This window comes from Panthera onca, chromosome D1 (genome assembly GCF_046562875.1).
Source record: "Panthera onca isolate mPanOnc1 chromosome D1, mPanOnc1 haplotype 2, whole genome shotgun sequence".
In the NCBI taxonomy this organism is placed as follows: domain Eukaryota; kingdom Metazoa; phylum Chordata; class Mammalia; order Carnivora; family Felidae; genus Panthera; species Panthera onca.
Genome location: NC_138348.1, coordinates 99,159,710 through 99,179,877, shown reverse-complemented (window position 1 = coordinate 99,179,877; position 20,168 = coordinate 99,159,710). Strand labels below are relative to the sequence as shown.

The following is a 20,168-nucleotide window of genomic DNA, read 5'->3' as shown; positions in this document are numbered from 1 at the left end:
GTTTTTTTCTGATGCTGACCTTCCAGGGATGAGGAGAACTTCTGTGCCACCGTGCCCAAGGATGGACGTTCCTATTCCCCAACTCTCTTTGCACAGACAGTCCGAGTCCTGAAGAAAATAAATAAGCCCGGGAATATGATTGTGGCTTTCAGCAACTTAGCAGAGAGAATCAAGGTGAGGAGGAGAATTTGTTTATTAATGTATTCAATAGAAACCGCTTTGTTGACTCAGCTGTTCTTCTGGTTACCCTGTTTCAAAGGGTAAAAAGGATATTGTCTTGAGAAAACAAACATGATTCTTGCCAGGCAGTGAATAAGTAGAACTACGTTTTTTTTATTTTAAGTTTGTATTTTAAATCCAGTTAGTTAACATACAATGTTGTGTTAGTTTCAGGTGTACAATATAGTGATTCAGCACTTCCACACATCACCATATCATCACTACCATATTAATTCTCTTTTCAACACGAGAGGGAAGAACAGAAAATCGATTTAAGAAACTTCTACTGGAAGAGAAGAATGTACAGATTTTTATAGGCTGTTTTTATGAAAACTTTTCTGCACAGTGTTACCAATAGGTTTGAAAATCTATGTCATTAACCCAGAACTTTTTCGAATAGAATTCAAGATCAGTTGTTTTTAGTCATTTGATTTTTATGGATTTTCTCTGTTCATTATATTTGTACTTAGTAGTTGGCTTATATGGGAAGAGTCATACATTTGATAGATAAAAATACCGTCTTATATTCAGCTAATCCCTCTGGTTGAAGTTTGATCGACCTTCATTAGCATTACAAAGAAGGGAAAAATCATGGCACCGACTCTAATAGAAAACCTTCCTTATTAAAAAAACAAAAAAAAAGAGTGGTGTCTGGGTGGCTCAGTCAGTTAACCCTCCGACTCTTGATTTCAACTCAGGTTATGATCTCACGGTTCATGAGTTTGAGCCCACATCGGGCTCTATGCTGACAGCTCGGAGTCTAGAGCCTGCTTCGGGCTCTATGCTGACAGCTCGGAGTCTAGAGCCTGCTTCGGATTCCGTGTCTCCCTCTTTCTTTGCCCCTCCACCGCTTACACATTCTCTCTGTCTCTCTCTGTCTCTCTCTGTCTCTCTCTCTCTCAAAAATAAACAAACGTTAAAATTTTTTTTTAAATAAATAAACTGTTTAAAAAAAAAAAAAGCAAATCTTCCTTACTGACATCAGTGTTCCCTTCCTTGAACTACTTTTTGAGTTGGGTTCCATCTTGCCTAGAGCTTACCCAGGTGGCTTCTTGAGGAACTAGAGTCATGAAGAGATCAAAATGTTGAAGCTGCTTTAAACTCCTCCTATACCTGTTTGTAACTAAAACCAGAAGCTGCCTTTCATACATAGACTGCATGAGTGATGGAGCGACTGTGTAAATAATTCCTCCCACCATCCCCTTTTCAATTATGACATTTACAGTAGGGCTGTTGCCAGAAGGATCTCCAATGTGATGTGTTTCTTTTTCTGTTAACACTTAAACCCATCTCTAGTCATGACCGCCAGCAGCTGAGGCAAACTGAAGTTTCAGAGTTAGGGTTGAATGTTAAATTCGCTTTTATAATACCTGTCTTGGCTTGTGTAGAAAAGAAGGCTGAGGATTGTCATTGTCTCTGTAAAGAACACCCAAAAGTAACCCTTGAAGATTAAGGTATAGTCAGCGTTTTGAATTCGGCGACTCTGTGAAGTCACCTTAACTACCAGGTTTTGTGCTTAGTCTCTAGCAGACCTCCAGCAACAGGAAGAGGAGACGTACGCAGACGCCTGCGATGAGTTCCTGGATCCCATCATGAGCACGCTCATGTCCGACCCTGTGGTGCTGCCATCCTCCAGAGTCACTGTGGATAGATCCACCATTGCCAGACATCTGCTCAGGTATGCCGGCCCCAAAGAGCAGCCCCAGGCCACAGAGGCACGTTTGTTTGCTCTCCTCTTTTCGCAGTTTCCTAATAGAGAGCTGTGCGCCCAGTAGGTGTCCCACGTTCTTGATTTATTGGCGAGCTGGGGAGGCATTTCAGTAGAGGTGTATCGCTTGATTGGTAAGGATTGAAACCTCCACCACAAGACACTCCGTTGAGAAATTTCCTTAAGGAAGTCCTCTCTGGCGGTGTATGTTATGAATTAGGTCAACCTGAAGTAGGAGTCGACTGAAACTTGTTTTAATTTTACTTCAGTTGTAAAAATATAAACGACCAGTTTGTTTTGTTTAACTTGGTTTTTACACTGTAGCCGTCACATGGGTTAACCCATCTGCTGCTGCTGCTACGGTACTCAGCCATGGTGGCCACGAGGTTCACCAGGCCTGCAGGCCGTACGTGCTACATTAGATAGAAATGGGTACTGAGAGACTCTTCCTACTTAGAAATTAAGTTCTAGAAGTTGACCCAAACGTAAGGAAATACTGTTGCTTAAACATCGCAAAAAGGGATTTTCAACTTCATGATGTTTGGTATTAAGCATTTACTATATGCATAATGCTGTACCAGGTGGTACGTCTTTTCCAAAGCGTCAGTGGAAACTTATATTTTGTTGTGGCCTCAGGATACAGACAGAAAACTTAGCAGCCCTTAAAGTATACTAGAACCTCTTACCTGTCAGGAAACCATAATCTGCATTGACTCGTGTAGCAATCAGCCAACTAACTCAGGTATCAATGTACAGGGCTTTATCCCTTAAGATCTTAGACTGTCTCGAGAGTCTGTCACTAAAACTACAAACAGCTCTTTACGACGCTGACATGAGTGCACAGGCTCTCTGCCTCAGGGAAATCCAATCAAGGATCGTCTGAACAGCAATGTCGAAATAAAGTTTGTTAAGAAGCAGAGAGACCACGTAGCTAAAGAGTCTGCAGAACACCCAAAAACCACTCTTTCTCATCTCATTCTTTCTGGCCTCAGGTCGGCACTCGACTCTGTCACAGTGCGGTCTAGCTTCAGTCCCACAGGGAGATGCACCGGCTGGTCTGGCTTGGGCTTCGGGTGTCAGAACTTGCGGAAATAACCCCTTTCCCTTTCTCTCTTTGTCCCAGTGACCAAACCGATCCCTTTAACCGTAGTCCCCTCACCATGGACCAGATCCGGCCAAACACAGAACTAAAAGAAAAAATACAACGGTGGCTCGCAGAGAGGAAACAACAACAAAAGGAGCAACTTGAATAAATTACTGTGAACTAAACGAACCAAAAACCCAATCCCAGAGTGTAGATAAACAATTGTTTGTGGTTTCTCTCTTTTTTTGGTTCTGTTCCTTTTCTTTTTCTTTCTTTCTTTTTTTTTTTTTTTACTAGATTAGAGAACTGCTCTTGCTCAAATTATGATACTTTAGATTTATTCCTAAGAACTTTACAATGCTCTCCTGGCTTGCAGGAAATTATGTTTATTATAGCAGCACCAAGTTTAGAAACGATTGCTAATTGTACCCTTTGTTCTCTCTTCCTACTCTTTTTTCTTCCTTTTCCTACCTTAAGTTATATTAACTTCAGCTACTAAAACTTCCTGCCATCTTACTGTTGTTCTTCCAAGAACTGCTCGAACACCTTTGGTGAACACAGCTTTTAAGTATATGGGGGTCACATATTTCAGTGACACCTGACACCACCAGAAAGTCCAGTGTCGTCAAGCTATTTACTAGTCTTCATGACCCGGATGTCAGCCCTTTTCTTGTTACGGCCCCGCCATGTTACAGAATAACCTTTCACATAAAAGCAGATACCTTGATGTTTAAATAGACTTTTGAATATAATAGATGAGATTTTCAAAAAGGAATCTGATGCAGTTTCTGTTGGTAGTTCTTAATTTTGTGTTCTCTTGTAACTCAAAAGATCCCATGAAATCGCCCCTGGGGTTATCACTACCCAAAAACTTATATATACCCCATAATATTTTCAGGAGGATTGGTAGGACAGACGTGAATTGTTGACACTTTATTCAGAAAATTCTGAGGGGAAAGAAAAAAGGAAGAAAACTGTTGCTATAAGGACTAGGCTTGAGTGGAAAAGTTAGGGAACAAATACGGTAACCATGAAAAATGTCATTTTAAGACACTCATCAACAGCATATCTCAGTATATATATACACCATGTACATTTTTAAATTGGTCTAGTGTAAACTGAGTACCACTTTATATTGTCTCTTCCATGGTAAGATGTATGCAGTGTGTGGCCATGTTTACTGACACACTTATTCTAGACAAAATTCTGAGACTGTAACATGTATATAGTTAACGTTTGTTTGGGCCTGTGACCCAGTTTCCAAGATCTGCTTCTAACTCAGCCTTAGATCATCAATTAGCAAAGTAGGAATTTGAGCACAACCTTGTCCACAGCCAATTTAAATATCCACTTAGCCCTGTGTAGTTAGCAGGCGGATGGGCCCCACTTGTCCAAGTTGAGCTCGCGCTCCCTACTCAAAGGTGCAGCTTACCATGCTAAGTGGGGCACATTCCCCCATGGACTATAGCGCTATCCCCGTAAGCCTGAATATATCATAAGTGACAGAGTGATACGATCTAGAAACAGGGGTCACTGCTTCATTTTTAACCGTGGCCTCTTTCAGAGAAGATGGTAGTTGTACGATATTCCAGCACAAGTTGCTCTAAGCAGTCCTCGATGTGCTTGTGATGGGGTCACTTGGAAAACCTCGTATCAGCGGGAATCCCACACTAGGTAAAGCTGCCTGTTGCTGTTGCTTCTAATGAAAAAAAAGGAGTCTAGGACTCTTGGAAATGCCAGAATGTAAGACACTAACTTAGCCTGCAACCTGGGCCTTCAGGCTTGGGTTAACAGGATTTGTTTATTTTCTTAAGATGAGCTTCATTTCATATTTATTAGCCTCCTGCTCTGCGAATGAACTGTGTATAAAAAAATAAGCTTCTACCTACTTGCATTTATTTTCCATACCCAATGTAATAGGATGTTTTGTTTTTAAGCACAGAAAAGACCAGTTTTAGGACAAAATTGGAGGAAAAATGGGTACAAAACCTCAGAAGGCAGCTGTTGCCAGCAGCTTTCTAGTTAACAACCTCTATGCTGCCTCTTGTATCTGTGTCTGTACTCTACTTCCGTGGTCTTCAGATTGTAAGCCTTTTCTGGCAAGCCTTTTGTTTTTTTTTTTTTTTTATTTCCTGAAACTCTTTATGAATGGCTGTGGCACCATTAATGCTGCTGAGTATCTTTAAACTCATCACAGAAGCAAGTGTTTAGCTTAAGGCCACTGTTGGTTAGGAAACCAAGTGTCCTCTGTGCCTTTTTTTCTTTTTCTTTCCTTAATTTAAGAACATCCCAAAAACGAGACTAAAAAATTATCATCTTGATACACCGTGGTGTATATACGCGCTCAGAAGCTTGAGGAGATGTTTTGTTGTCTGAAACTCAGAAGCAGCTCTAAGTCTATTCGAGCAGACTTTCTGATATCTCTAGTTTTAAGTGCTGGCTTTGCTGGAGTATGATAGGAAAATGAAGACTCTTTATCAGCTCTAGTATTGCTTACCAAGAGGGTAATAACTAAACTTGGAAAATTATTTAAGTAGGTTTTATCAAGCAATCTTGGTTTATTTGGTGGTTGTTTTTTTTTTAATATATATAGTTTTTAATGGATATGTAAAAACAAAGAGACTTTAAAAGTTTTTTACCGGTGCAGGTGAAGGTGCCAGTTCCTATTTGGTATCACAGTCTACAAAAGCTTCATTACTTTATTTGATGCTGGTTGCTAAGCAGCCATTGCCCAGAGCAGAAGTCTACTGGGTGCCTTTACAAGCCAGAGAGGCTGACGCTGCACTGTTGATGTCATACGAGGAAATAATGCACATGCTCTAACTGCAACACAGGAAAACCTAGAAACAAATAAACAAAAAAAATAAAACAAAACAACAAAAAGGTTGATTGAAATAAAATTTGATCAACGTAACTGTATTTTGAAACATTCCAGGAAGGTTACTTCTTGTCAAACTTGCCTGGGGGTGTTTGTTCAAAGCTTGTATTTAATAAATGAACACCTGACTTACAACCTTTGTTATCACTTCCTTCATTACGGCATGAAAAGCTAGTGGCAGTTTCAGAAATCCCCTTGAAATTTTAGAGGACTCTGACCTTCACTTCTGTTCAAGGTGCTATCAAATGTGTGTCACCTGGCTGACCTGCCTTACCAGGCTTCTGGTCCTGGAGTTACCCAGATGAGTCTTGGGGCATGTTTTTTCCTAATCAGTTCACTTCTGGCTTCACTTTTCTTTATCAGGCCTAAACCCCAGGTCTTTCATTTTAATCACTCACTACCATGTCCCCTGTCTTGCCCTTTGTTTCTATACCTCTGCCATGTAAGACCTCAACCTGGATTAACCCAGTCATTCCCCTCTGTTCCAGTATCCAAGCTCCAGACCACTGTTGTAGGAAAATGACAGTCTTTAGAGCAGTGTGAACACAAATCTGTGGTTGCCAACAGTGCCCAGCAACCCTTCTGTGTGTCCAGAAATTCAAACTTGAACCTTTTTCCTCCAGTTTCTCCGACCTCTCACGTAGCCTTCACTGAAGATCTTGCCTTTTCACTTTACTGGGAAGATAAAGACTTCAGAATTTCCACTTTCAAATTTCCCTCCCATCATCCCATCCATGGAAAAGACCCTATGCTTCCAAGGCCAATCCCACCAATTTCTGGTCTCTTCGGGTATCAGTTCTCCATCTTCTCTCTACCTTATTTATGTTCCACATCCTTATTTAGCTTTCTGACTCCTCTTCCTTTATAGCCATATTCACTCACTCTGGTTTCTATCCTCATTTTCTGAAACTGCTCTAATATTTCCATATTGGTAAATTAACTTTCTCATCCTTAATTTGATTTCTCTGGAACATTTGGCAGCTGATTTTGGCACTGAAATGATGCTCTTGGCTCCTTGATATCACCCCTAATTTTTCTTTCCACCTCTGTTCCATCAATCAGATCTGCTCAGGTTTCTCCAGGGTACATACCATTATGTTTTTCTCATCAAATGCCACTTCCCTACATGATAATCTTTGCTTCCGGTCATATTAAACTATAAAATTTCAACCGTGTAGTAGAGAGCTTCCGTTACACACCAATTCAATCTTTTCTGGAAGTCTTCCCAGATCACCACCACTCATGGGATACTGATGCCCCTTGCCTGTTTACACTGAAACCTCTTGCGATCCCAACTCCGCCACTCACTAGCTATGTGGCCATTTATCAATCTCAGACTTAAATGGGGTCACTGCCTAACACAGGCTTTCTTTAAATTCCCAAGTGCCTGGCATACTGGAGGCCCTCAGTCAATGTTTTCTGGTTCACATCTGCGCAGTTCCTTGTGGTTCACCAGTGAACCGGGAGAGCCCAGATCTCGATACAAGATGTGGGGGAGATCGGGGTTAGAAAAGAGCTAATGAAAGGCAAAGGACTGGGTCAGATGACAGGTGATGTGATGTGGCGCTTGCTCTGCCCATAACTTTCCATATTTGGCTTAGGACCCTGTCTGCCTTTAGAAGACGATCGTGCTGGCCTAGGAACACCTTAGAGATGCCTTCCAGCCCTAACTTCCCACGTTCTCTCAGAAAAGCGCCTACGACACCCCACGCAAAAAAACCACAGATCCGCGCCGCGCTAAGCACTGGAGGCTCACGGCGCATGCGCCCGGCCTCCGCTCGCCGGCCTTCCGGGCCTCCGCGAGCGGCTGCCCCAAGAAATGCCTGTTTCTCTGCGGAATCCCACTACTCTCCACGTGCTCTCTGACCTCACCTTTTCATATCCACTTTCTCCCCTGCGACTGAAGAAAATAATCTGGCCAGCTAGATTCCGGAAAGATAACAGGACACCTGAATACCTGGGACCGGCGCGCCAAGAGGAGGCCTGACCTGGGAAGCGGAACGGGGTCCTGCGGCGGGTCCTTCCGGGGGGTGACATTCAGCGGCCGTCCGGGGCGACGGACTCTCCATCCTCTAACCATGGCCCAGTTTGTCCGTAACCTCGCGGAGAAGGCCCCGGCGCTGGTAAACGGTGAGCGCGGCTGCGGGCTGCCAGGACGGGAGGACCTGAGAGGAAGACGCGGGCGGTGGTACCTCGAGGGGCCGGCAGGAACCGGGGCGGGACGGCCGGGGCTGGGGGGTGGGGGGTGGGAAGCAGGGGCCGGTCTGCGACTCCTCTAGCCTTCCTTTCGCCTGTCCTGCAGCTTGGGTTCTCGGCACGGCCTAGTATCCCTGAGTTGTAACCACGACGCTGTCGGAGGGAAGAGGTGTTCGGGAAGCCTGCAGTCGCCCGGCACTGCCGCCATTACGCCCCCTTCGATCCCAAGGAGTTGGGAATATGGAGGGGATGGCCCTGGCAGCAGAGCGAGGGAAAAGGAGGGCAGAGACGAGGGAAAGCACCGTAAATTCGGCCGCATCGGGTTGTCCGGTTCTCGCATGGAGTATCTGGAAGTTTACATAAATCTTTAGGGATACGTGTGCTTTGGGACGTTGACTGCTTTCTGTCCTGGCCGGATTGGGAAATGTTTCCTTAATGGAAATGTTAGGTGGAATTGGACTTTGTGGGCAAGTACCCCCGCTCCAACAAATATAGAAAGGGAGGTCTGTAAACAGTAGTCTTTACTATCTAGCTTAACATTCGAAGAGTTTTTCCCATTTGATAAATCTGAAGTCTCGCTGGTAGGCCGCTGTATTTCAGAACAATCCCGAACAGTGACAGTCCCGAGTAGGAGTGACTTCTGTCAGGAAATAATTGCAGTTGTCTGCTGGGTAGCAGGCCATTCATTTTATTTCCAAGGCGAGGTAAACTTTTTAAATAAAGGTAATGTTTTTGAACCATTGTTATTGTGATTGGTACCTTTTTATGCAACTTCTTCCTTTCCTCCCATCAGCAGCCAAACAATGAGTTCTTGAAGGCCTTGCGATAATGCTTGGTTCTCTCCTCCTACACAGCCCCTCGCAGTCTACTAATTTACACATTTTCCCAAAGAACTTGAGTTTCCTGTGTTACTAAGATCATCTCAGTAACTGTTGTGATGACTGTTGGTGATAAAGTTCCATACAATTTTACATAAATGAAAAGAGAGGGGATTGTGGCTTCATCTTTTGGACTTTGTGGGTGATTTGAAGCAAAATTTTTTAAGTTTCAGGTGGATTGTCCCCCCCCCCCCCAACCTTGGCTTTCACATCTTTCAGGTGGTACGATTGCAAACGAATTTTAGAAATAAAATCCAAAAATAAAAGTAATACGAGAAATTTTTTTTATTATGAACTAAACTCTTCCCTCTATTAGTGTGAGTAATTGAAAGATAGCAGTTATTCTTCCAAAAGTACTCAGAGAAGAGAACTCAGCTGGGACCTGGAGGTTAGATAATGGAAGTATATTTTGCTTTGTAATATACTTCAGTGTATTAAATGTGAATGTTAAGTATTAAATAAAAATCGGGGGTCATGGCTGGCTCAGTTGGTGGAGCATGCACTCTTGATCTCGGGAGTTGTGGGTTTAAGCCCCACGTTGGGTGTAGAGATAACTTAAAAATAAAATCTTAAGGGGCGCCAGGGTGGCTCAGTTGTTGAGCATCTGACTTTTGGTTTCAGCTCAGGTCATGATCCCAGGGCCGTGAGATCAAGGTTCCATGATGAGAGTGGAGCCTGCTGGAGATTCTCTCTCTGTCCCTCTCCCCTACTCACTCTTGCTCTCTAAAAAAAATTAAAAAATTAAATAAAATCTTAAAAAATATTACTGTCTGTAAGGGCGCCTGGGTGGTTCAGTCAGTCAAGCATGTGACTCTTGGTCTCAGGGCCATGAGTTCAAGCCACGTGCTTGGCATAGTTTACTTTAAAAAAACAAACAAACAAAAAACCTATGTTAATTCCCATAAGGATACAAAGAAGCTTATAAAAGTAAGTAATTTTATAATCAGACTTCTCCAGAGAAGTCATAGAATCTAAGGTTTTTTTCCTATTTGCTAAACTTGAAACTTTATTTGGATTGTACCAGTTTTTCCATTAATCACTTTCTGTCCCAGGAGCCAGTACAGGTTACACGTTGTATTGTTATTTCCGTAGTTTCCTCTGGCATGTGAGACTTTAATAGTTTTTCTTACTTTTCATGACCTTGACAGTCTTTACGTTGTCTATGTAGATATCTATCTAGGTATCCTATAAAATTCCCCAGTCCGGATTTGTCTGGTATTCTTCTCAGGATTAGTCTGGAGCTATGGGTTTTGAGAAAGAATGCCACAAGTGCCCTAATCACATACCAGGATGTACATGATACCCATGTAACATCCATCACTGGTGAAATTAACTTTCATCATTTGGTTAAGGTAGTGTTACTAGATTTCTCCACTGTAAAGTTACTGTTTTTCTCTTCCCATAACCTGTTCTCCAGAACAAGTAACTAAGTCTACCCCATGGCAGGGGCTAGGAGCAGCAGCCAACAGCAGGGATTCCATCTCCTGTAGGAAGGAGTATTTACATATAATTAAGTGGAATTTTATGAGAAGGGTTTGTTCTCCTTCCCTGTTTATTCAGTCATTTATTGTGTGGACTCCTGTACGTTTATTTCATACTTAGTGCCTCCAATAGTATGTTATTAATTTGGTGCAAATTGTTGCAGAACTCTTTCAGGGTTGGCCATTGAGAACTCTTTCAGGGTTAGCATCTCTGTCCCATTGACTTGTACTACAAGATCCTCATGTTACATTTTCCCTGCCCCAGTCTTAGAATCAGCCATTTATCCAAGGAGCCCTAGTTTCTTTTGTTGGACAATGGTATTTTGAAACTAAGATCCAGGCACTGAGATAGAGGGCGAGAGAGAACCCCGAGCAGGCTCCACGCTGTCAGTGTGGAGCCCAACGTGGGGCTCAGTCCAACGAACTGTGAGAGCTGAAATCAAGAGTCAGACACTTACCTGACTGAGCCCATCATTTATTTATGTTTTATTCCTTATATATATGTAAAGCAGTTTCAAACTTTTTAATCTGTACTCCCTGAAAAACAAATTTACCAACTAAAGTACAGTGTTTGTGTACAGAGTACTGATTTAAAAAAAAAAAAAAAAAGAATGAGGGGCACCTGGGTGGCTCGGTCGGTTAAGCATCTGACTTCGGCTCAGGATCGCACGGTTCATGAGCTCATGGTCCGGGCTCTGGGCTCCATGCTAACTGTGCGGAGTCTGCATGAGATTCTCTCTCCCTCTCTCTCTGCCCTTTGCTCACTCACACCCTTTCTCTCTCAAGCATAAAAAATTTTTTTAAAAGATGAAATATCTGTGTGTTGAGGATAGTTTTAAAGACAATCACACAAGACTTTGTACTCTTTGATGGCCTCATCTTCTTTGTAGAATTGTCTGTTAGAGCTTTGTGTCTGCTTGAAGATTTACCCATGGCTCTAAGCACAAAGGATGATACAGATAGTAATTCTAAGAGTAGTGAAATACCCAAATACAGGAAGCTAATAATAGGAAAAGTACCAAGAACCTTGGATAATCGATCTGTCAATAGTGGGCACTTTATGGATGTTCATGCATTTGTGCTGTTTTTGTTAGCATTTGTCTTGTGACATTTTTAATAAAATGCCTTTCTCGTTGAAATGACTACCATAGTTTCACATCTACCCTGGTTATTAATGGATTTTTTTTTTCTCTGAAATCGTAAATACCTTGAGGAATTTCAGCATAGTAATAGATTTGAGTTTTGGCTACTCTGAACAATACTTGTAGGTTTTATTGTCATTGGTGGCGTTTTGAAGGAGTAGCAGCTGGGCTTTTGTTAAAGAAAGATTTAATTCACATATTGATGAGGATACCAAAAATGGGCCCTAATTGGTATAATTCCATCTGGATTTGTGGCCAACATTGTGACAAGTTTTATTCTTAAGGATGCTGTTCTGTGTAGCTCCTTCCCTCCTCTTCTGCCCCGTTCCCTTCAAATTTTCTACTCTCTTTGCCAAGAAAATAATGGTTACGTTGCTGCTGTTTTCTTGCTTTTGGATCCAGCTTCTAGTAACTTTACAGTTAACTAGGTTTGCCGTTCATAAATGAAGTAACAGTACTAGCTGGCCACTAGCGAAGTCGTGGCATAATTGAATGTGTTTCTAGCTTCCTGCCTGACTGAGCGTCCCTGTGACACAGGTGTTCTGCATCTTTAAAAGCCTCTTGTTACCAGGGAGCAGCTTTGACTTTTCACACCGGGTGCACATTTGGTACAAGCAGTGAATGAATGTGATGCATGAATAAATATTTGTGTCCAGCCCACACATCTGCTTCTTTCGGTCTCTAGTGAGTTCATCCTGGTTTTTTGTTTTGTTTTGTTTTGTTTTGTTTTCCAGCTGCTGTGACTTACTCGAAGCCTCGATTGGCCACATTTTGGCACTATGCCAAGGTTGAGCTGGTTCCTCCAACCCCTGCTGAGATCCCTACAGCTATTCAGAGCTTGAAAAAAATAGTCAAGAGCGCTCAAACTGGTAGCTTCAAACAGCTTACAGTTAAGGTAACTATAGGCTAAATGAAAACGTATGTGCATAACAGAAAATGTCTTCCCTTGGGATTATTCTGATTGTTTTGGTTAATACATGTATTTTCCAGTGAGGCCGAAACCTAAATAATGAGAGATAATCTGTTTCTTGACTGCTGCGAAAGATATTTACCTTTCTAATTTTGTCATCTGGGTTGAAATAATTCAAGCTATTTTATGTCTTCGTTTCCTATTAGCCTTATAACAAAGAAGTGAGCATTTTTACGGGGCACCTTTTTTCCTTCTCCTGTTTTGGTTAGTATACTGAAATAGGATGGCTTACTTTGCTGATTCTATACTTTTTTTCGATCTGTAGTCCTGGAAGTATTCCCAGTGTAGCCAAAAGATCTCTTGGACTATATCACAATCAGGAGGCTAACACTCATATGGAAGATAAAAATACCAAAACCTAGCAAGCACATCCCGTAACATGAAGGGTTATTGAATTGCATTCAGATAAAATCTAAAGGCTGTAAGAATTGGAGCTTGGATTTTATGTTTGCTTGCTTGAGCCAAACACAGGATACAAAAAAACCTAAATAACTAAATTACTGCTGCCTTTAGAATCTACATCCTGGAAAATCGTTATTTTTCAGGAGACTTCCAATATTTCTGGTCTCTTTTGAAGGGGAAAATGAAAATTCGCATCCAGGTACTTAAAGGAACAGACCCAGTTGTGTTGTGGAAAAGTACTTTTTTCAACTAGAGCTTCAAGATCCATGGTTGCTTGCATGCAGCGTTGCTTTTAGGAACCAGTCACGTGCTTGTTTTGCTCTCAGGGCAGTACAACATTGATCTGGGAAGCTGAATATTCACTGAATATTTGGAAAGAGTTAAACCAGATAATAAATGAATAAAGGGGAAGACCAAGCTCTTCAGCTCTCAACAAATTCTCTTTGGCCAGACAGAATTGTCTGTTCGGAGACTTGCCTTCCTATCCTTTCATATGAATGCCCTGTCTAAATGTGTCCGCTCTTTCCAGGATGTGGGTTGTTTTAGGGCTCGTAAAGTGTCTCATAAACTAATAATGAAAGGGTTAAGTCAGTTCAGCTCTTTAAAGAACGCTTTGAAAGAATTTATAAGCTCTGGACTATTTACCTCACATAATTGAAAGTTCAAGTGTCCTCAGCAGTTGAAAAAATTTAACATCCATGATTCTTGACTTGGGCTAAAATCGCCCTCTAAATGAGTAGCATCCTTATATTCTGTTGCTTACTCCTGGAAAAGAATACTTTTAAATATGTAAGAAAAAAATGTACATTAAAATTTATGCTGCTTTTTTCAGGAAGCTCTGCTGAATGGTTTGGTGGCCACTGAGGTGTGGATGTGGTTTTATGTCGGCGAGATCATAGGCAAGCGTGGCATCATTGGCTATGATGTTTGAAGACCAATCTTTAACATCTGTCTGTCTGTATTTGGTTTGTTATTTGAGTGTTTTTGGACAATATGTGATCAGACTGGTATTTGAATAAAATAAGATAATGTATCAAAATCAATGTTTTCTCTATCAGACACTACATGGAAGGATCACAGTTTCTCTTGATAATAAGAGGAGTTGTCTTTTGCTTTAATGCAGCTCTAAGTGCATGTCTTTTGCTTAGCCTAAAATCGGAAAGGATCTATGTGAACATACCAACCTGGTGTATGCATTTATGAGGATAATTTGAACAACAGATTAACATTCTAATTGAGTGTTTAAAATGGATGATAAATTTATTTCCAGAATAGGGAAAGTCTTTCCAGGGAAAGACTTGGGAAAACTAGAACTTGCTACAGTAGGAAAAACAGTAATACCACGTGCCAAACTGATATGGTTAAATCGTGTTAGTAATACAAAGAACAAAATTTGGATCGTTTCTCTTTGCCAAAATCAGAGATAGAATTTTTTGATAACACCTGTATTTATAAATGCTGGAGTACTTGGTGATATTCTGAGTATCTTTGTAACGTCTTTAACCGCAGGACATAGCAAATGAGAGCCAGGATGTACATTTTTAATCTAATTTTGATGTGTATTATATTATTAATCTATTCTGTTTTTTCCAGTTTTATGATTTTTAGACCCTATCTTTGCAAAAATAAGATACCCTGTGGGTATTTAAATAGCTACAATTTAGGGGCGCCTCGGTGGCTAAGCTGGTTAAGCATCCGACTTCGGCCCAGGTCATGATCTCACCATTCCCTAGTTCAAGCTCCGCGTCGGGCTTTGTGCTGACAACTCAGAGCCTGGAGCCTGCTTCAGGTTCTGTATCCGCCCCCCTCGTCCTTTGCCCCTCCCCCACTCACTCTCTCTCAAAAATAAACAAACATTTAAATAAATAAATAGTTATAATTTAGTATCATCCATGGGTCTAAATAATACATTATATCCTGAAATAAATAGAAATGATTGCCATCTGCCTGTCTTCTTGAGCTGTTTTATTTTTATTTTTTTTAACGTTTATTCATTTTTGAGAGACAAGAGTGTGAATGGGAGAAGGGCAGAAAGCGAGGGAGACGCAGAATCCAAAGCAGGATCCAGGCTCTGAACTGTCAGCACAGAGCCCGACATGGGGCTCGAACTCAGGAGCTGTGAGATCGTGACCTGAGCTGAAGTCGGACACCCAACCAACTGAGCCACCCAGGTGCCCCTTCTTGAGCTGTTTTATTGAGGATATAAAAGAGACTTAACCAGTTGTTGGCTTCTCTGGGGATCATACCATCTTTGAATGGCTTATTGGTATGTTTCTAAGGCCATTAGAACGGTCTTGCAACCATTGCAAAACATGTTTTACCAGCTGAGGATAACCAAAAGGTGGTTGCATACTAGAAAAGCATCGTGGCTCACCGTATAGTATTACTTCTTTAACAGCACTAAACATGTATCCAGTCATTTGTCCACCGCATTCAGAAAACTGCTGTAGCTTAGTAAACGGCACAGTTTTCCCAAGTGATCGGCAGGAAAGTCAACACAGAGGCTGCTGCTCTTTTGAAATGAAGCGATGCCTGACTTACTGCTTCTTGCACTGATCACAGGTGGTCAAAACCGAAACTGCCTCTTCAAAGGGCATTCGGTAACTTAAAATATGCATTGCAAAAGACTGAGAATCACTGACTACTACAATAAGGGTGATCTTTATGAGTTTCTCCATTTCATACAGTGAGTATTAAGATTAACAGAAACACACATTTCACGGTGTGGAGGCAGCTAGCACTACTAACCTACAAGGCTTAGTTGACTGGCGACGTGTCATGTTTTTCAACCATCTGGTCACCCCAGAAAGTTCTCAAAATAAACATTGACTGCTCACTTCACTGCAACTTCCTCGTCTGCTGTACAGCGCACCTCTGATGTGTGGTGGCTAGAAGTGCATGTATAGAGTTTTCTTAGGTTAAAAGAGCAGTGGGCTCCTTAAAGTGGCACCTTCCCCTCACCAGCCAGTTACCTTCTGCCCTCCTAAATCCCACATGCCTTATCTCCCAGTAAAGAACCATCGAGGCCGTCTTTCACCGAATTTGTGTGTGCCCAGTGATTGCCACTGGCAACTTGAGCACCCCTCAGATACTCACTGCGCACCTCCTAACTCGGGGCGCTGTGCTAAGTGGGAGAAACATCAGGAAACGAGACTGAACGTTACCTGCTTCATGATGTGCCTGGTCTGGCGAGACAGGTAATTAAGCGTGCAGTTACAGTAATGTGAGAAGTGCTATGATGAGGGAAGCGGGAGGTATGCTTGGAAGAGTCTAAGGCAGATTTGAGAAGGGGGTTCCAGGGAGGCTGTCAGAGCAACTACTATCAAAAGTAAACCAGAGGAGTAAGTTAGCCAAGAATGGGACATGGTACGCTGGGCAGGTAGAACAGCCAGTGTAAAAGCTATTAAGTCGGAAAGAGTCTGGCATATTGGAGGGTCTGAAAGAACAGAAGTACGACTGAATCGCCAGGTAGAAGTAGTCATGTAAGACCAGAGAATGGGGACCAGATCATGAAGTGCCTTTTATGCCTTACTAAGGATCGGGTTGTCTCAAGGCCAGTGAATGGAGAACTGTTGAAGACTTTTGACAAGGCACAATTTCTGTCCTCAGTTTGTATAGTCTAACAGCAGCAGGCAATTTCACTTCCAGGTAACAGAGGCTAGGACAGGAACATGCATGGGGGACATGTGAGAGTACAGGTGGTCCTGTACTTCTCTCCATATGTAGAAATACAGATACTCGTGGGGCACCTGGGTGGCTCAAGTCGGTTAAGCATCTGACTTGAGTTCAGCTCACGTCGTGATCTCAAGGTTCGTGGGATCGAGCCCTGTGTCAGGCCCTGTGCTGACAGTGCCTGCATGGATTCTCGCTCTAGCTCTCTGCCTCTCTCTCTCAAACTGAAAAAAAAAGAAAAAACCAGATGCAGATACTCTTAGTACACAGCATCATGAGGAGAGGGGAGATTATAGTTTCTGAAGTTCAAGCCAACTCTACATGTATCCCAGTCACTGTGTTTCAAAGGTGTGACTTCTAAGGAAACCACTTTATAAAAATAAATTCTTGAACCTAAATGTCAATAAATACCAGCCTTTTTATGAGGCTTTCATTTCAAGACCACATTGAACATGAAACTGTCCGCATTGCCTGCTTAATTCTCTGTTCTGTACATGTCACGTTGTTCTTCTTGGATAACAGTTTCTCCTTTCTTTTCTACTCATCTTTTCCATACCTAAGTTTCTTCTACCTTGATTTCTAAGGACAGCCCCATACAAATTACTTTCTTCGTATTTCATAATTGTATAGTGCTTCCCATTTTCAGAGCACTTGCACTGACTCGTTTTGCCCTCTACTTTCCTCCCAGGTAAGTGGCATCAGTGATAGACCCATTTAACAGGAATTCAGTAGCAGAAACATGAAATGATTTGGCTAGGATCCCATGAGTAACACGTAGTGGCACCACAAGTTGGGCCCAGGTAGTGGTGCCGTGTTGTGGTCTATGCCCTGACCACGCCTGACCACCTACCTAGTAGACCCGCCTCCATTGTATGTTCACAGGGCCTTATTACTTTGTATGCTCTCAGGCCTGTTTTGCCAATCTCTGGAAGCTTTATTGTCCCATCAAAGGTCATCCTACCTAATCTTGGGTAAGGTCATATTTAGCTTCGTAGGACTTAATATTTCCTAATTAGCGTAGCTTTTATTTCTACCATAACATGAACTGGTACACTTGTGATCACTCAAGATAAATACAGTAGCAATTCGACCGGAAATTCTCTTAGAAGGGAATTAACCAGCTTACCTCCTGGCAATAAAATATCGATGTGTAAGACCCTGGACAATCTGCTTGTCTGTAGCCTTGCCTTAATCTTTCAACCCTTGCGTCAGCCACTCAATTTCCCACCCGTCCCCATAAAAGCCGGCTTTAAATCTCATCAAATTACACATCCGCTATCCCCGATTGTTGCAATTTATCAGTCGCCAAACTATTTTTTTGCTTCTTGACAATTTTTTTCTCCTGGCTCACTGTCACTACAAAACTACTTCCATCTTAATAATTGACGGTTTAAACACACACATGGATCAGTAGTTTTCAGAGTATGGTCCCTGGACACAGCAGCAGCAACATCACTAGGAAACTTAGAAATTCTCAGGCTCTACCTAGCAATTCTGGGGATGGACTCTGGCAATCTCTGTCCTAATCGGCTCTCCCATGTGATTCCGATACATACTGATGATTGAAAAACATTGACACAAATGATCCAACGAACTGGCCTCTTGGTTCCTGTTAAAGTCCATTGATTAGGTCTTTCCCTTCCTTTTCCCATGTCATCACCAATCTTTTCCACCACTCCATAGCTTGAAATTCACGCATCCATCTGACCACCTATTATCTTGCCAGCCCATTTCCACTAATACGCCGACTACATTCATTTGGAGTCACTGTGACCATCAATACATAAGCTACCACCTCCCTCACCATCCCAATGTCCTCCTTTCCTTCCTGACCCAACTTCTATTCCACGGTCAGTCGCAATCACTCTCCTGAATATATCCCCACTGTCCTTGCCTCTCACTTTGTTGTCGTGCTCATTTGCCAAACCACAACCCTGGCTAAGTCTCTGTGCTCTGTACTTGCACCTATGTAGCTGGATGTAGCTGGAGAAAACAACTAAGGTGGCTGGTCTCGCTAATAATATAAATTCCTGATCAGAACCTTAAGAACACATTTAATGCTACCTGACAATCATACTGTATTTCACTGAGCTATAATTACTTCTGTCAACAGGTAACTTCCGTCAACAGATGGCTTCCTACTTTACTAAGAAAACTGAAGTGGGGCACTGTGTGCAACTCTTGATCTTGGGGGCGTGAGTTTGAGCCCCACGTGGAGTGCAGAGATTACTTAAATAACAGCTTTTCTTTAAAAAAATGGGAACAATTGGAGAACTTCCACTGATTCCCACAGTATCATCTACTCATTACTATCTGTACCCGTATATATACCCCGTCTTGTCTGTGTTGGGTTGCTCACGCTCCGTTTTAAAGCCACTCCCTCCTTTCAGTGTCTTCATGCCATAATTTCTCCCCTTTCCAACATCATTAATTTTCTTCCCCTACTCCCTTGTTCCTATGAGTGTATACGTATGCTATGATCAAGCCCATCTTTTACTAAATCAGCTCCCTTTTGCAGCAAAACATCTCAACAGTTACCAATAGTGTCTCTGATGCCTGTTCTCTCTTGAGCCCACTCCAGTCAGGTGCTCATTCCTATCACTTCACTGGAACTGCTCTCCTTATACCTTAAATGCAAGAGTCCATTCTCAATCCTCATCTCGTTTGACCTTTCAGCGGTATTTGACTCCCCCGAATATCTCTTCCTGTTTGATGCACTTTACGATACACTTGACTTCCAGGGCTTTCCTGTGGCCTTCCTTCTTCCTTACTTTTTTTTTTTTTTTTTTTTTTTCACTTCTCAGATTCCTGTTCTGGTTCTTCCTTTCTCTGGCTTCCTATCTTTGGAATATCTCAGAGATAAGGCTCAGTCCTTCCTCCATCTGTATTCATCCCATTGGTGATCTCATCCAGTCCCGTGGTTTTAAATAACATCTGTATACTGATGACTCTCAAATTTGTTATCTCGAGCTCCTACCCCTCCCCTGAACTCTAAACACATATGCAACTGCCCATGTGATACCTCCACAACCTGCACGTGGTTTAATCGACACCTCGCACTTGTGTCCAAAATCAGACTCTTGATTTTCTGTCCCATCCCCACCAGAAAGCTGTTCCGCAGTTTTCCCCCTCTCAGCTGATGGCAACTCCATCCTTCCAGTGCTCAGGCTACAGTCATCCTTAACTCCCAGTTCTCATATTCCATACCAATCCACCAAGAAGTCCTGTTGGTTCTGCCTCAAAAGACACCCAGGATCTGTCCCTTTCTACCGCCTCTACTCCTAACGCCAAGGCACTACCGTCTCTCGCTGGGATTCCTGAAATGAGCTCCTAGATGGCCTCCCGCCTCCAGGCTTGCCTGTCCACGGTCTATTCTAAACATCATTCAGAGTGACCCCACCAAAAAGTAAGTCAGACCATGTCAGTCCTCTGCTCAGAACCCTTCAGTGGCTCCCACCTCACTCAAGTTCAAAGCTAAAATCCTTACAGGGGACTACAAAGGCCCAACAAGAACTGGCTTTCTATTTTGTGTCTGACC

At 42.4% G+C, this 20,168-nt stretch overlaps 2 protein-coding genes across 3 annotated transcripts in view; both read left to right on the top strand.

The window, feature by feature from the left end:
- The window catches only part of UBE4A (ubiquitination factor E4A), a 35,973-nt gene extending 29,949 nt beyond the window's left edge, over positions 1–6,024 (top strand). For both annotated transcript variants that reach the window (XM_060604863.3, XM_060604861.3), the window contains 3 exons: positions 27–174; positions 1,740–1,897; positions 3,051–6,024. In XM_060604863.3, coding sequence (XP_060460846.1) covers positions 27–174; positions 1,740–1,897; positions 3,051–3,180 — 436 coding nt within the window. In that variant the 3' untranslated portion in view covers positions 3,181–6,024. The remainder of the gene's footprint in view (positions 1–26; positions 175–1,739; positions 1,898–3,050) is intronic.
- A 1,864-nt stretch (positions 6,025–7,888) lies between these two features.
- ATP5MG (ATP synthase membrane subunit g) lies at positions 7,889–14,902 on the top strand. The gene is made up of 3 exons (XM_060604886.3): positions 7,889–8,019; positions 12,321–12,481; positions 13,791–14,902. Exons 1-3 carry the CDS (start codon positions 7,968–7,970, stop codon positions 13,887–13,889), a joined length of 312 nt encoding a protein of 103 aa, XP_060460869.1. The 5' UTR covers positions 7,889–7,967; the 3' UTR covers positions 13,890–14,902.
- The last annotated feature ends 5,266 nt before the right edge of the window (positions 14,903–20,168 follow it).